The sequence below is a fragment of the Agelaius tricolor genome, unplaced genomic scaffold (genome assembly GCF_023055355.1).
Source record: "Agelaius tricolor isolate 1412-34295 unplaced genomic scaffold, bAgeTri1.0.p SCAF_11, whole genome shotgun sequence".
NCBI classification, from domain to species: Eukaryota; Metazoa; Chordata; class Aves; order Passeriformes; family Icteridae; genus Agelaius; species Agelaius tricolor.
This window is the reverse complement of record NW_027269271.1, coordinates 10,227,427-10,240,917: the sequence shown is the minus strand read 5'-3', so window position 1 is coordinate 10,240,917 and position 13,491 is coordinate 10,227,427. Positions and strand designations below refer to the sequence as shown.

The 13,491-nt window shown below is 38.8% G+C and overlaps 1 protein-coding gene across 6 annotated transcripts in view; it reads left to right on the top strand.

Moving 5' to 3' along the window:
* The first annotated feature begins 40 nt into the window (after positions 1-40).
* The window catches only part of STXBP3 (syntaxin binding protein 3), a 25,765-nt gene continuing 12,314 nt past the window's right edge, over positions 41-13,491 (top strand). For 3 of the 6 annotated variants that reach the window (XM_071436069.1, XM_071436073.1, XM_071436068.1), the window contains exons 1-10: positions 41-172; positions 2,929-2,978; positions 3,752-3,833; positions 5,249-5,325; positions 5,957-6,035; positions 7,414-7,514; positions 9,349-9,503; positions 10,386-10,476; positions 11,412-11,536; positions 12,971-13,075. In XM_071436069.1, coding sequence (XP_071292170.1) covers positions 130-172; positions 2,929-2,978; positions 3,752-3,833; positions 5,249-5,325; positions 5,957-6,035; positions 7,414-7,514; positions 9,349-9,503; positions 10,386-10,476; positions 11,412-11,536; positions 12,971-13,075 — 908 coding nt within the window. In that variant the 5' untranslated portion in view covers positions 41-129. Of the gene's footprint in view, positions 173-199; positions 313-2,928; positions 2,979-3,751; positions 3,834-5,248; positions 5,326-5,956; positions 6,036-7,413; positions 7,515-9,348; positions 9,504-10,385; positions 10,477-11,411; positions 11,537-12,970; positions 13,076-13,491 lie in introns of those variants that run through there. The other 3 variants (XM_071436070.1, XM_071436072.1, XM_071436071.1) reach the window with 3 other exon arrangements.

The following is a 13,491-nucleotide window of genomic DNA, read 5'->3' as shown; positions in this document are numbered from 1 at the left end:
TGGTCCGGCCTCTTGAGGGGCTGCCCCCGGCCGGCAGGAGCCGCCCCGCCCGGGATCGGGCTGCGCCCTCCGCCGCCGCCCTTGAAGAGGGAGGGGAAGGCAGCGCTGCCAGGCGGGGCTGGCAGCAAGATGGCGCCGGCGGTGCGGGGGCTGAAGAGCTTCGTGTGGCAGAGTGAGTGGCTGTGGGGCTCTTTCCCCGCTCCCGCGACCAGAGCGCCCTGGGGCCGTTCCGTGGGCGCGGGCTGGCCGGGAGCCTCTGCCGCTGAGGCGCTGGCTCCGTGTAGCTCCATGGGGTCGGGGGTGCCCGTCGAGGTGAGGTCCGGGGCCGCTCCCGACGCGGCCGGAGCCGCGTTGCTGTCGGAGCTGAGGCGGCCGAGCGGGGCTGGGGTCGGGCCCGGGAGGCTCTGTGGGCAGCCGGTGTCCGGCGGGGGCTGCGGGTGGCGGCTGCTGCCGGCTGTTCCAGGGCTCGGCGCGCTGGTGGGAGGTGGCTGCCCCGGCTTGCGGCGGTGCCGCGGGTGTCCGCAGTGACAGCGCTGCAAAGAGACGCTTGTGCCTTTTCCGAGATAAGGGTGAGCACTGTAAGCTACAGCCCGCCTGACGGGCTCTTAAAGAACCTAAACCTAAGTCAGCTCTTCAAGCACTTCTCTATTACCTCCGACCTGCTCCTTTTGGAGAGTGCTCCGGTCCCAGAAGGGGCTCTGCTCTCTCTCTCTTTGTGTTTGGCTTCACGGTTTTTGGTAGAAAAAGTTGAAGGTGTTCCCAGGTAGGCTTACAAGTGAACTGCAGATTTTTATCTCCGTGTTTTGGAGCAGGTTCTGCTGGTGTTTGTTACAGAAAATGAAGTTGTAACTGCTCCTTTCCTTTCTGGAGTAGAAAGGCTGGTAGTATTTCAGGTAGTGTGAGACCTTTGGGGAAAAGGCATAGGCGGCCACCTCATCCCGAGCTTAATTGTACAGAGGTTGTGACTCCATGAGCTGCTCAGCCAGCCCGGCGACTGTCGCTGAAATGGGGAGGTCCTGCTGCCGTCTTGTTTTCGTTTTTCTCCTTTGCTTCCACCTGAAGGCTGTTCGTTTGTCACTAGAAGTGAAAAGCAGACTGTCCCTTTGGAGTTCAGTCCTAATTGCTGGCACCTGTACCCTGCTCGATACCTTTGTTTAAACCTTAAACCGTAGAAATCCCCACTTTTGCTGCTTTGCTTATCCTGTTGTCTTGCTCTTTGTGCCTGTGACTGTAATGCCAGTGTTTTGTCCTGAGATATTTTATAGAAGACTTGGACCTTAAAAGGGAGGACATTAAGTGTGTCGTTAAGGGGAATAAAGACGTTTGAAAATTGTGTTGCCAGTGTGAGGAACAAAGATTAGAGTGACAGTGAAGCAGTGTGAATAATAAAACATTTACATTACAAGCTTAGTTAAGAGGAACTTCCGAAATGAATGCTTTGTTAGTCATCTTGTTTCTCTTGTCTTTCCAAGACCATAACAACAGTGAAAATTGATGAACTAAGTTTTAGACATTGTCTGGCACTTTTTAAATGGGTAATTGAAGGCCATAAACTGCTGCTTCCTAATGTTTCAGCAAAACATGAGGGGGTTTTACTAAGGCTGATTTGTGTGAAAATAGTGATGCTGATGCTTTATGTAGCAGTTTGTATCCATGTGTATCTTGTTCCTGCTCTGTAAATAGGCACAGAAGTTATACCTGTGGTGTGTGGAGTTGAAGCAGAAGTGTGTGGAAAAGTTAATTCACACAAGTTTGTCCTCAGTTAAGCTCGCAGTTGTGAGGACAGAGAGAGAGCTACCTGTACTTAGGAGACAGTAGTTCCCATGGATAAAATCAGGACATACAGAGAGCTGCTGTATATAGTTAATCTCTAAATTAAGTCCTTTCCACAAGAAATTCTGTCTTTTCATTTTTTTTTCCTCAACTTTAAATTGTTTTGTAGACTTGTATAAGGAGTTCTAGCCTAGCCATAGATAGCTATAATAATTTTTGTAAATGATTCAGCATTTTAGCAATTCTGTTTTTTGTAGCACTTGCTTAACAGTCCTTTCTTCAGGAAGTATGTTATAAACGGGTCATTAATTTTGCCAAGGTGTGGTTTGCTTCTTTTTTTTTCCACACAGGAATTTGGCAGCCTGCTGTTCCGTCAGTGCTGTGTATAGTTCTTTCCTAGATAGTGAAGTAAAGGTAGAAGAAAAAAAGCTTTTGTAAACTAATTAAATGTATTCAGAGAAGACAAAATCTGAAAAGGTAGTTAGGGTGTATGGTTGGTATAAAATCTGTGAGAAGAAAATGAAAGCCTGGACAAAAATGGAGCACTAACCTGGGTTTGCTTTTTGTGTGTCCAGAATGCTTGCAGGAGAGAAATGATTTTGAGAGCCTGTAAACCAATGTAGGTCAATTATTTGGGTGAAGCAGCTGCAGGTTGAGGGCAAAATCAATAACAGCTGGAATAGTGCAGGGGCACTTTAATATTATTATGGAAGAAAACTGACTTCTATTTTTTTATAGCAGAAATGAGGTTCAAGACAACTGAATTATCCATTTGTATGTTCTGGTGTCTTTTATAGGCAAATATTGTAGAAAAAACATAATATTTGAGATTTTGGACAAGGTTGTTGGGCACTTAGTCTTTAGCATTGCACAGAATTTCTTTTAATTAACTAGCAAGAGTGTTGTCAGAAAATATGAAGGTTAATAAAATTTTCATGTGGTTAAAAATTTGTTATTACTCCTGTGTACAGTCCTAGACACAGGCAGGGACAGTTTGTGGTGAAGAATTGTGCAAGTATTTATCAGTATGGGGTTTGGTTTTTTTTCATTTTTCTTTTTAGGGCTCTGAATATATGAGTCTAAGTGGGTGAATTATTTTTTTCTTTCTTAGTAACAATTGGATTCCTCTAACTGGTGAACTGTTTCTTCTTACAGAGCTGAAATCAGCAGTATTTGATGACTTTACCAAAGAGGAAGAATGGAAGGTACAATTTTGTTAAAATTTTTATAAGAATTCTGTCATCACTCAAACAAGAAATCTGTATCACTGAATAGAGAATAAATAGATAAAATTAATGTCTGGCATTTTCACTCAAGATTGTTTTCTGTCCAAGTAATAGACTTTTGGGAACTCAGATCTCTGTATAATGCATATTGAAAAATCTAGAGGCTATTACAGGAAGAAAAAATGGCTAGTAGTCTCTTTTTTTTATTAGATGTGAAGAAAAATTAGAAACTGTTTGTGTTTATCTTCATTTCCCTTTTGAAATTTATTAATTTCCAAAATTACACTGTACTGCAGTACATGTGAAGCAGGATTCAGCAGTATGATACCTGTAGAACTGTATGAACTGTATGATACCTGTAGAACTGCTTAAGCTATAAAACAGTTTTAAAATAAATACAGGTTTAAAACAGTTTTAAAATAAATATTTGAGCAGGCCATGGGATAAATTAGCAGGAATTCAAAAAACTTGTGTCCAAGTGAAACTTTCCGAGTACTTTCTAGTATGAGTGAGGGGGAACAAAGCTCAAATTTAAGATTGAGCTTGTCTTTGGAAATCCTGTCCATTAGGAGCCGTCTTCTGCAATTAATTTCCCCTTGCAATGTTAGTGTATGCAGGTAATGAAAAAATAGAGTGATAAAATAGTTGTAGCTTCAAACTTTTATGGCAAGTTGTTGAGGAAATGACATGGGTTTAATATAGCTGATTAATGTATCTACATACTTGTGTGTGTTTTTTTAAAATATGTTTAGGTAATGCTCTTAGATGATTACACTACTAAATTACTGTCACTGTGCTGCAAAATGAGTGATCTACTGGCAGAGGGTGTCACAGGTAAGCATAATTCTTATTGATACACCAATGGCAGTATCCTGGTAAGAAAAAGGGAAAGACTGAAATTGATAGTACCCTTGGAAGAAATGATCTTTATTTGGTTGATGAAGATGAGTAGTTATGGGATATTAAAATAGTAGACTTTTAGGCTTCTACAATCATTAGTCAATTGTGTTTTGTTTTTTGGTTTTTTTAAAAGGAAAACACCAAATGTTTCTCTGCCTGAAAGCTCAGATCCTCCTTTAATTTTTTTTCCTTAAAGATTGCTCTAAGGATTTGTGGTTTGTTTTTTTTTTGTTTTTTTGTTTTGTTTTGTTTGTTTGTTTGGGGTTTTTGGTGTTTTTTGTACTTTTACTTTTTTTGTTGTTGTTGTTTGGTTGTTGTGGTGGTTTTTGGTTTGGGGTTTTTGGTGAGGTAGGAATGGGTGTTTGCTTGCTGGTGCCTATTTTTGAAATTGAAATAAATTCCCAAGATGTAAATGAACTAGTTTTAATTAGCTTTAGGTGTAGATTTTCAGAAATGCTTGTGTAAGAAGGCATTGTTTAGACCTGGTTATTTATTCCACAATACTATTCTTATTCCAGTTATTTAGCATAATGTGATTATTCTGAAAATATAATAGTAGAGCTGTATCAATTTTGCTTTTTGGTGTGTGTTTTAACTCATAAGTGCTACTTATCCTTTGTGAGAAACTTTTGGTGAGCATGTATCCTTTTCATCAAGAAGAAACCTTTTCTTTTTAGTGAGCGCACTGCTGAAAGGAACCTGTCTTTCCACATCCAGATGTCTGACATTACTTATCTTCCTTGTTCCTCCCCCACAAAATTTCTGAGCCACAAGAATATCTCTGCATTCTCAAGCTAGTGTATTGTAAAACTATACAGTAATGACTTTATTAAACAGAGAAAAACAAGAGATGAGTGAAGCTGATTTGCTGAAAAATGTCTTAATTTGTGCCTGCAATTATGTTGAAACAGAGTAATTGCCCAGGACATAGGCAAACAAAGGACAGAAGAGGCTGTAGTCCAAAGTGATGCCCTGCATAGTTTCTCTGTCCCTCTCCTTCACTGTGCTGGAAAAAGAACTCTCTTGCCAGGAGAGGGGCAAGAGAGCCTGGAGTAGGTTTGCATTGCCATTCTGTTGTAGAAGTGTAGAATACCTGGGAAGGACTTAGTCCTACAGCTTTAGTTGTCACTAGACTGAGAGCTGAGAAAGCCTTGTGGTAACCTTCTGTATATAAGATAACCAAGAAATCAAGACTCTTGGCAGAAGGTACCTCCTTACCTCTAATATTGTGGACAACTTGATTGCAGTTAATACAGAGTTGATAAAAATGAAGTAAAATATGTGCAGTGTTTTCCTTAAAGATGCATAATGGTCCTAATTATAACCATGTCATATTTCTTACTTTATAGTGGTGGAGAATGTATATAAAACCCGTGAGCCTGTCCCACACATGAAAGCAATATATTTAATAACTCCCACCAAAAAGGTTAGTATTTTAAAGTGTTGCAAGATCTTTCAGACTGAAAAAAACTCCTTATTTTAAAATAAATGTTATTTACTGTGTACAGCTATGCAGTACTTTACCTTTGCATTTTCTGTGATACTCCTCTGTGTGATGCCTAATTTCCCAAGATGAAACGACATAGTGCCACCATGGAATATGTGTATCTTGTGGTCAATGTAGGCACTGGATCATTGCTTAGCAATTGTAACCTCACTGAAAGACATGTTGTATCACATCATGATACAATACATTGAAAAATGGAATTCAAAGTAATGTCTCTAATTAGAGATTACTGTTACTTCCTAAAAATTCTTGAGACAATAAATCTCAGCACTGTTACAGCTGGAAAATGATGCAAAAACTGTGATGTGTGTGCTTCCTGAAAGGAGGTTGGTGCATGACTGATCACCTGTAATTGCTTGTTATTCCTCATCTGGAATTAAAAATCTTAAACTTTGGTGTTTTCTTATATGTTGAAATGTGTATTCCTAAGTGGGTCTTGGTAATAGAGCAGGAGGGGAGGAGGGAGAAGCTTTGTCTGGTATGTGTAGAAAGGCAAAACACTGGCATGATGTTTTTTGTTTTTATTTCCTTGTTTTTCTTGCCCCCTAAGTCTGTAGATGGACTGATTGATGACTTCATTAATAAACCATCCAGCAGATACAAAGCAGCATACGTGTATTTCACTGACTGTAAGTAAGCTCTGGGGTTGTAGTTTGGTAACTTTATATGGGTAAATAAGTAAGCTGCTCACTTCTCTTGTCTGTAGCTGAGTAAATGAAAAATTTGGACCCTGTTTCTTGCTAGAAGGTTTGAGACTCAAGTCATTAAGCATATATCTGGGTTGCCAGGCTGTGATCATCATGCTGTGTGGCAATAGTAATTTCTTTCACAATTACCAAACAGTCTTGATTGTTCTCCACCTCTGCTTTTTATTTAGGTAATGTTGTTTTATTTTTAAGTATTTCAGTCTTCTCCTGTGTTGGAGTATGGAGGAAGACAATTCAAGTCAAACTATGTATCTCTACATAAACAAAACAGTACCAGAAACATAACTACATGAGAACTTTGTGCAAGAGCTGTGTCAGTAATTGGTTGCTTCAGGTAGTTCCTTCAGAGCTGTGAGCCAGCTTTCCCCTTCCCTGAAAGAAGGGGCCTGCTTAGCCCTTGCATGCATGACATTAATTGTGCAGCAGAGACAATCACTGGGAGCAGGATTCATGTGGCTGCACATGGCCCTGCAGTCAGTCAGCGTGACTAAAATGGCTCTAAAGAGGGGAAAACAAAACCCCAAATGTGCTGCTGAAGGCAGAGACTGAGGTGTGCTTCTTTGTGGACTGTGTATCTGCTACTGGATGTTCTCAAAACAGTATTAAATTACTATCCAAATTCTTGGTTTCTTGTTTCATTTCCTGCTGAAGCAGCAGTTACTGTTCTGGAAAAGTACTGCTGTCTTGCTGTGTGCTCCTTGGTTGCAAGTGGGCAAGATTTCAGTTTGAATACTTGCCAAAACTTTTCCTGTTGAGAGAAATAGCTCCTGAGTTAGAGAAATAACTGTCACTTCCAAGTTTGTGTAGTATTCATGTCATCTATGCATTCCTAAAATTCAGTTTCTAGACTGGGGTCCAATATAGCCTGGAAGTGAGGTGGAACACATTGGAGATCTAATTAAATTCCATATCTCTGTGTTTTGCTCTCAGATATGTACACATGATTCTTTTTGTAGCTTGGGAAATGTTTTTTTCTCTGCTACATGACAAGAAATAGCAGAACCCTTTACTTTGATAAAATCAACATCCTAGCAGACTGCTAATGAGTGTTCAACAATGTTTTGCTTGCAAAAAGCCAGTATAAATTGAGCAGTGGTGCTTCTCAAAAAAGATTTCATTAACAAAATATTGATTATATAAATTATTTCACTTTAGGAAGACTAGGCTTTTTTTTTTGTATTTTATGGTTAATTGTGTCTTAATATAGAATTGCCTGCTCTGAATACTGTATGTTTATAAGTGAGCTGACAGCTGGAATAGTACAAATTACTTGTACTTAGAGTCTCTTCTTTTCTCCTAGTTTGTCCTGACAGCCTCTTCAATAAAATTAAGGCTTCATGTGCAAAATCAATAAAGAAATGCAAGGAGATCAACATTTCATTCTTCCCTTATGAATCTCAGGTAAGTTTAATTCTTAGCCTTAACAGTAGTCTGGAGGATTATTCTCAAGTGCTTCTGACCTCTAGAAAACAATGGAATAGAGTGTAGCTTTTGATTGACAAACTCTGTGAGATATTTCCATTTGGGCACATTGCCAGTGCTTGCTTATGCTTTTCAGATGAAAACAAATGCTCTTGTACTCAAAGTTTTTCTCTTTGCACTTGACCTCTTTGCAAGACTTGGTGTCAGTTGCAATGGGGAGGTTAAAGAAGGAACCTGTTCCCTAAGAGCAAGCAAGTATTCTGGCTGGCCTTTGGTAAGAGTTTGTTACTGCTGATACTGAGGTTTTACTTTGATAGGTTGAGTAGGTTGGTGCATAGGGGTAAAGTAGATTTTGGTGAAAGTCAGGAAAGGAGAACAAATGGACTAAGAGAACTGAAGGGGAGTGGAACAAAAACTACTACCACTTGACAGTCTTTTCAGTGAGAGGAGAGTATGGAAATTCTGTATTCTCAATTCAAGATCCATACTACCAGGGGAAACCAATGGGTGTTTTCCATGTGCAGCCACACAGTGGGTGTTGTGTTGACAAGTCATTTGTTGCTCATGCCCTTCATCAGACACAGAGGGCATACTGATGCTCACTAAGACAGTGAGGCCTCCAAGCTCTGCCCAGTTCTGGGAGCTGGAGATCTAACCAGAACTAACCACAAATGTTTCCTGTGTCAAATGTTATCAACCTATCAAGGGGACAACTCTTATGTGTACCAAGTGGCAAGTGAATATAGGAGGGATTGCTGCTAGCCCTGTCTCGCTGTGGTGCAGTTTCCTGGTTTGAAGACACATTCCTTTTTATTTATAGAGGGTTCTTTATTATTTTGGTTGAGAATCCATCAGGGGATAATGAGCATGGTGACCTGTTTGTTTGCTTTCCAGTGAGGTTGATGTTTACAAGTTTTCAAGCTGGTTTTGGGAGCCCTGCCAAAGCTGCTTTTCTGTATCAAACAAAGCCTATGAAAATGTTGTGGTCCTGGTTCACTGGAGGACTCGCCATGAAAGCAGAAATCAAGACTACTTTTCTGTAGTTGAAAATAAGCAGCACTAAGGCTGGGCAGCGCTCTTCTTGTTTTTACTGGAGTTTTGTATTCTCAGTATCTGGGGTTGTGAGAACCTTTTCAGTCCTTAGCAGAGGAACAACGTGAACTGGTCTGCCTGCTTCCTGGGATGCTAGAGGTAAATAATCAGGCTGAGCTCTGGGCAAAGTCCAGGTGATTACCTATTTGAGTGAAGCAAACACCTTTATCTAGATGGCTCTGTCGTTACAGAGTCCATCTGAAGCTAGAGGAAATCCATTTACTGACAATGGGATTGTACCTATGTTTGCATTCCATTTACAAAACTGTTGAAAAAACCTTTCATCTCCGTAGTACTAAGCTACTTTAATCAAGATTTAATGCATTTAAAGCATTTCAGCTATTCAAGGTAAATTCTTCATATTAAAAGCAGGTAAAATATGTACATTTTTATTTTAAACCAATTTAACCTTCTGATATTGCATTGTATGGCTCTGTACAAGGCACTGACAGGTGTTTAGTTCCTTCCTTCCATCTGTCCTTCCTTCCATAATTTGAAAAATAGAGCAACTTACACAGTAGAGTAATAGGGAAAAAGTCTGAGAACAAGAAGATGAGCTTAGCAGGGATAGAGGAATGAAGTGTGGGTTTGTTTGGGTTTTTTTCTTAAGTGTCCTGTGTATGACTTGTTCTTGCAATTTTAAATCATTAGCAAACTTTTTACCAGGTGTTTTGTCAATCTGAAAGTTAGGCTCTTTTTCTCTTGCTTGTGCTTTGCGTAGGTATTTACTCTCAACATCCCAGATGCCTTCTACCGCTGCTACAGTCCCACTCTGGAAAAGACAAAGGATAAAGATGCTGTACTGCAAGTCATGGCTGAACAAATTGTCACCCTGTGTGCCACACTAGATGAGAACCCAGGAGTGCGATATAAAAGGTGGGACAAAATTAGTGTTTTATAGTAATTGCTCTCACTTCTAGGGCCTAGCACATTATTTGGTCATAGCTCAAGGCTGCAGCATAGTTTTTTTGGGTTTTTTTCCCTTTGCGGTTGCGGATTAATTGTTTTTAATCCACAAGTCTGAAATATGGAATGATAGGAATTTGTGAAGTGTAGGTGGGGCAGTGTTTTTCTGTGTACATGCATGTAACAGTACTTGCTATACCCTGTCTTGTTCTGAATGGTTTGTTTCATGTCTGGTCAGTGGGGTGACACTGATAGGCTGCATTCTTGTATGCCATAATCCTGTAACAGAGCTGCTGCTGTTCAGCCATTTGCAGCTCTGCTTGGCACCAAGGAATTCAGAAATTGCTGTGGCACATGGGATCGGGATTTCTTGTAGTAGAGATATTGAGAAGAATGCCTCTTTTCAACTTTGAAAGGGATTTACTATCTTTGAAGTCAAAGTAGGCTTCTGAAATTGTATTCAAGGACTGCATTCTGTGGTGTAATGTGAAGTGGTGTCTTATTCTCTGCAAAGGTAACAAACAGTTGCTTGACTGGTTTTGGTTTTTTTCCCTGTTCTTTCTCTTTTTTCTTTCTTGTTTCCCACCTCTGAGTGAAACTTTAGGTGCTGGGCCATGTTCCAGCTAATGCCAGTCTTTTGGCTGAAGCTGTTTGTGCTGTGTAAAATACCTGAAGCATTCAAAGAGTGAAATTATAATGTAAAAGTGAAAACATATTGGAAATATTTAAAATTGAGTTTGGAAACTCATGAAAGCAGAGCATCAGTCTAGGGAGTTTTCAGTTTTAAAGGTAGCATTTTAGTGTTCTGATGAAGAAATGTAACTTATTTTTGCATGCTTCCTTTTTTCCCAGTGGACCATCTGATAGAGCCAGCAAACTTGCACAACTTGTTGAAAAAAGTCTTGAAAACTACTACAAAACAGATGAGAGAAGCCAAATAAAGGTAGAAGATGAACTAAAATGTTTATTTTTTTTAAACTTTTTTCGTATGTCTGGGGGAAAAAATCTTTGAAATATTCTTCAACAGTTAAGTTCTACAAATATAGATATTATTTAATAATAAAGGCAACTAGTTGCCATTTAGTTGTTTTTGTGTATGAAAGCCATGTAGAGGTAATACTGTTGGACTAAAGCTGTATTTGTGTGATCAAAGTAATTTTATTTGAAAAATTAGCCCTGTGATAATGTAGGGGGATGCTACAAACCTGAAGACCAGTGGATAAATGTTGTTTTAATGTCACCTTCCATAAGGCCATGGAAGGTATAGAAGGGGTTTACTCCAGAATTGAAATGTTTCCCCTGAAGGGACTTATTGTCTACAAAGATACAGCTGTTCACATAAATCATGGTTTTGATTTGTCACTACAAATCAGGCCTGATTAGGGCAGCTGCTTAAACACAAAACCATGGGGTAAACCATTCTGATTTTGACTTTGCACTTTGCTACAGAAATAAATGTTCCTGCTGCTACTGCCACTTCACTGAATCCCAAAATGAAACTTTCAGTTGAATGTTTGGAGGTCTTTTCCTGTATTGCAGCACTATCTGATCTGCAATACAAACAATGAAGTTATCTATTATTATCTCTGGGCAGCATTTTTGGGGTTTTGTTTGTTTTTTTTTTACCTTTTTTGTTCACTAGACTAATAAAATTCATATTTGAGTGTATTGCAGTGGGCTAAGAGCATTGCCTTAAACCATATTTAAAACCATTGTATATAATTCAAATGTTCAGACAAACACTTGGACCCTAATTCAGTGCTTTTCAGTTATTTTTCTAAAAATACCTGCAGTGCTGTGACTTAATGCAAATAGATTTAACATGCATTAACTTTCTCCTGTATGTCTTAACTTTGTGTTTGTTTGATGGCTTTCTAGGCTAAAACCCACTCCCAACTAATAATAATTGATCGTGGTTTTGACCCAGTATCAACTGTACTCCATGAGCTCACCTTCCAGGCAATGGCATATGATCTGCTACCCATTGAAAATGATACTTACAAGCAAGTACTTAAAAAAAACCCCTCTAAATAGTTTATTCTTGATTATAAAATCCCTGAAATTGTTCAGCTCAATTGCACCATGGCAATATTAGCTGCTTATATTGCATAATGGTTGCTTCACTTATTGTTAGTCTTCCCTCTTGTATTTGTAACTTCATCATTTTCTTAACTTCCTCCCTTAGTTGATATTAGGTAGGATCTAATTGGCATTTTTGTTAAGTTTTGAGTCCACCAAATTGCATTTTTTAAGAACTAAGAACCTTGTACTACTCTTGAAGTAAAGCCTTGGGAGTGCACATTGAGATTCTCTAGATTTTCTTTCATATTCTCAATTTTTTGGCATAACAAAACAAGCAATACCATTAACTGAATACTGAGAAAAAGCTAGGTTATTTCTCAGGTATGCTCACTTCTATAGCTCCAATAATTTAATTTGTGTAGTTGTTAAAATTTACATGTTTTATTGTAAATACACATTTAAATCTGTCATATTCAGTTTATAAGCACTGTTTGGAGTGGTGTAATGTTAATTTGCATAAGTTATGTGCTTTGCTGTCTGATTGTTCTGACAGCAATGGTTTTGGTAGGACTTTGCTTTCTGATGACCCACTTAAGCAAAAGAGACCTGATGGGCTCATTGTTTAGCCAAGCAAAGAGGAATGTGTATCTTCAGTCAGAAGCACTGAGTGAAGATTTTATTAGCAGGTGTAGACTGTGAGTCTGAAAGTGAGTCTGGGTTACATTGCTGGGTATGAAAATGTAGCACAATGTTTTCTAGGGAGTCATGATCTGACTTTGGTCATTAATCTTGTAATTTTTTTCATTCTTTTGCATTCTGGCAATCTGCACTGTGTGAGTTTTTGTAAATGTGAAAATATTATGTGGCATGATTGTGGTCTTGTTTTAGGTTTATTGCTGTTTATAGTCACGTAATAGCTGCTCTGTTATGCTGTGCAGCAGTTGCTTTTATATGTGAAGTAGTTTGTCCTGCTTAGTATTTTGTCAGTGAATGTAACTTCAATTTCCCTTAGTTATAAAGTCTTATAGTACAGAAAGAAAGCTGCACTTGGCAATTGCAGTGTGTATTACTTTGTGCTTTTTGCATTTGAAATCAAAACTGAAGAGAAATTGAGGTGCATGTAAATGTGTGTTTAAAACTCTCGTCACTGTTGGTTTAAAAAGAATGTCCAGAAGTTCTTGCCCCAAAGAATCTTTCTAAAATTCATCTGATGCATCTGTGTTAAAATATGTAATCTGTAAAATCCTGTAAATTATATTTTCTCAGGCACTGGCTTGGCTTATAAATTAAAACCTTTGTCAATTACTGCTGTTACCATTTATGTTGATTAAACTGTTACAAATAATCCTGTAATAAGTGATGAGAATTGGCAGAAATCCAAACCCCAAATAATTTTCTGAATTTTCTCTTGGAAGATACAAAACAGAAGGCTCTGGTGGGAAGGAAAAGGAGGCAATTTTGGAGGAAGATGATGACCTGTGGGTGAAGATGCGGCACAAGCACATTGCAGATGTGATAGAGTATGTGCATAAATAACAAAGCCAGCTCTTGGTTTCTGTGACAGGGAGGGTGTTAGAGCTGTTCACTGGGAATACAGGCAGTAATGAACATGGTTTACAGATTGGATTCACTTAAGTAATCAATGCCAGGAAGAAATTGTGCTTTAAAAATACAGTATTGTACCAGGTATGCAGTTATACTAATGCTACTTGCAGTTCTTGAGGTAAATGGAAATCAAGTCATTTCCTGGCAAGTATTTTCAAATATTTTAAATCTGAAGGCATTATTTTGCATGTAGTGCTACCAAGCTACTGCATCAAATGATATTATGAAGATATTGCAAATAGAATGTTTAATATTTCCTTTGTAAAAAATCACTCTTTTCTCTGAAGACAGACCTGTATTTCAGGCTTTTACTTTGATTCAGAAATTCTTG